General features: G+C 47.9%; 1 protein-coding gene across 1 annotated transcript; it reads right to left on the minus strand.

The window, feature by feature from the left end:
- Positions 1-507: 507 nt before the first annotated feature.
- On the minus strand, positions 508-1452 carry LOC137152297 (olfactory receptor 4D9-like). The gene has a single exon (XM_067546830.1). The coding sequence runs from the start codon at positions 1450-1452 to the stop codon at positions 508-510; it is 945 nt and encodes a 314-aa protein (XP_067402931.1).
- Between the last annotated feature and the right edge of the window lie 1447 nt (positions 1453-2899).

The raw sequence follows: 2899 nt of genomic DNA on the forward strand, positions 1-2899 counted from the left end.
CCGGTCCTGCCCTCTGCCCCGGGCCCTGACCCAGGGACCCTGTGTGGAGTAGTCTTCAAACGTCCGTGACTTACTCCTTCCCTGGGTCGCCTCTCCTTGGCCCCACTGCTCGCCGTCTGCTTCCCAGAACTGGGTGGGGAGGGGTTCTCCCTCGGGCCTGTGTCTTGGGCCCCGGCCGCAGCCAGACAGGTACCCCCCCGATTGTCTCTGGTACCTTTGGGGCCTTACAATGTGGCAGTGGTTGCTCCAAATCCTGTAGCAGCTCAGCTCAGCTCCGCTCCGCTCCGCTCTCTCTCCTAACTCCCTTCCAGCTTCTTCTGTCTGCCTGACAGGGAGGCTTTTTTTTAACTACTGGGGCAGGCTCCTTGATTGGCCTCAGCTGGCCTAATTGGCCCAACTGCCCCAGAGTAGCCCCAGCTGGATCACCCAGGGAACAGGGATTTGCTCATTCTGGGGCTAATATAGACCCCCTCTACTACCCTCCTGTAGCCATCAGGCCTAACTCTGTCACAATAGTTTCCTCCCTGAGGACAGCATTCGGCTTATTAATCTTCTGATGGCCATTTTCACCTCGGCGTTTCTCAGCGTGTAGATCATAGGGTTCAACATTGGGCTGATTACAGTGAAAATGACTGAGGCCAACTTGTCCATGGGGAATTTCCGGAAGGGCCGAGCGTAGATGAAGATGGAGGGTATGAAGTGTAAACACACGACTGTGATCTGGGTTCCACAGGTGGACAGAGCCTTGCGCTTCCTGTCCATGACGTGTTTCTTTATCTTCCTTAAGATGACGGTGTACGAAATGAGCAGGATGATGAACATTACTATGACGAGCATACCACTGTTGGAGACCATCAGCAACTCGACCAAGTAGGTGTCAGTGCAGGCCAGTTTGATCACCTGCGGAACATCACAGTAGAAATTGTCTAGGATGTTTGGACCACAGAATGGAAGCTGGAGGATCAGTCCAATCTGAACAGCAGAGTGAGTCAATCCACCCAGCCACGCCCCTGCTACCGGCCCCATGCACACACTTTGGTTCATGATAGTCAAGTATCGCAATGGTTTATAGATGGCCACATACCGATCAGCAGCCATCAGCACAAAAACAACAATCACAGCACCGGCGATGAAGTGGAAGAATAACATCTGGAGGATGCACGCTTTGAATGAGATGGTTGTGGGCTGGGAGAGGAGACCTGACAGCAATTTTGGAGCAGTGACCAATGAGTCACTGACATCTAGGAAAGCCAAGTTGGCCAGCAGGAAGTACATGGGGGTGTGGAGCTCACGGTTGGTGATCACTGTGATGATGATGGTGAAGTTTCCCAGCCAGGTTGTCACATAGACTATGAAGAAGATGACGAAGAGGCATCGCTGCAGCTCAGGACTCTGAGTGAGGCCCAAGAGGACAAATTCTGTCACTGTGGAGGTGAAGTTGTGCTGTTCCATTGACTAGCCTGAAAACATGTCTACAGAGGGAACAGTAATAATTAGCCTGAAGAAGTTCTTATTCCTCCTTCCTTAAATTACTAATATTAAGTCAATGTTAACTGCTCTTAAACAGAATTTTGTTTAGGAATTTTCTTAGCTTACTAAATTCAGTTAGCCTAAGTGAAGGGCAGCCCTGCTTCAGCAGGCCCTACGGTCATTGGGAGTGAAGAAGAGCAGCCTACCCACCAGTTCAAGCTCCTGGCTAGCTCCTGTTTCTATTCATCTTCATGCAGCTCTGATGGAGCACACCTCCTGGGACCCAGAGGGTCAGGGCTGGGAAGAATGTGGGTTGCAGAGAGTGCTCTTCGGATGGACTGCTCAGAGTCCAGTGGTTCTTAACAAGCAGGTCACAAGGATGTGTCAGGAGGTCATGATGACTAGAATGCCCTTCCCATATTCATAAGCAGCAGGAAGGTGCCAGGTAGCTCCTAGCCTAGACTGGAGAGGAGTTGGATTGGAAAAATTGAGAACCACTGTGTCTACGGTGTGGCCTTGACATCAGAGGTACTGAACATCTGTAACCCTCACTAACCAAATGATGGTTGTTGTCCCCATCTATTGGCTACAAGAAGAGAAGAAATTAAGTCTTATTATCTTTGGCAGGTATTGCATGTACTCACCACATCTAAAATAAATCCAGTCCCTGAATTTAGCTGCCTCTGGATCGGGGAAGGTGGGGGGGTGGTTAATTTTAAACACCTGTATTTGAAAGCTGTGAATACACCAAGATTTCCACGTATGAATCCAGATTTAAATTTTCAGAACTGCTGTGGGGTTATGGATGCTCAATTGCCATTAATATTTTTAAATATCTCTAAAAGGGATTGGAAAAAAATATTCCCAATGAGACAACTCCATGATATAGTCAATATTTCTAATTTTTCATGGTTTCGCTTCTAAAGCAAAGAAAATGATCACCCAGCAGGGCATTGAAAGGTCCCGGAATAGAAATGAGATCTCTGCAGTCCTGGTTCTGTGCGTTTACCATGAGGCCATGCATCTTTCAATCTCCCACGACTCCCTCATTTTTATCCTTTTTTTTTTTTCATTACCTGAAGATTTTTCAAGCTAGAAGTTGGGCTTTGAGGAAACCTCATTTATCTGCAGGAATCTTTTTTTTTTTTTTTCCAAAGAACGTTTGCCAGTCCTAAAAATCTCCTTCTTAAAGGACAAGGACATGTTACTGTGCACTGTGGGGGATAAAGGCTTTGTGCATAAAGCACTGGACTTGGAAGAGTTGGGTTCAGTTTCTCCCTGCCACAGACAGCTTCTAGGAGCCTGGGTAACTCACATCTCTACTTGGTCTAAGATTTTCAAGGGCGATTAAGGGAGTTAGGCACAGGGAATCTCACAGAGATTTTATCTGCAGGCCAGGGCATTTCCCTGGGCTTTTTCCAGTTTTCAC

The sequence above is a fragment of the Emydura macquarii genome, unplaced genomic scaffold, assembly GCF_026122565.2.
Source record: "Emydura macquarii macquarii isolate MOO-44397 ecotype Brisbane River unplaced genomic scaffold, CSIRO-AGI_Emac_v2 contig_1160, whole genome shotgun sequence".
Taxonomy (NCBI): domain Eukaryota; kingdom Metazoa; phylum Chordata; order Testudines; family Chelidae; genus Emydura; species Emydura macquarii.

Coding starts and splice junctions, on each gene's coding strand:
- LOC137152297 (XM_067546830.1), bottom strand. CDS start 1,452: ATGGAACAGCACAACTTCACCTCCACAGTGACAGAATTTGTCCTCTTG.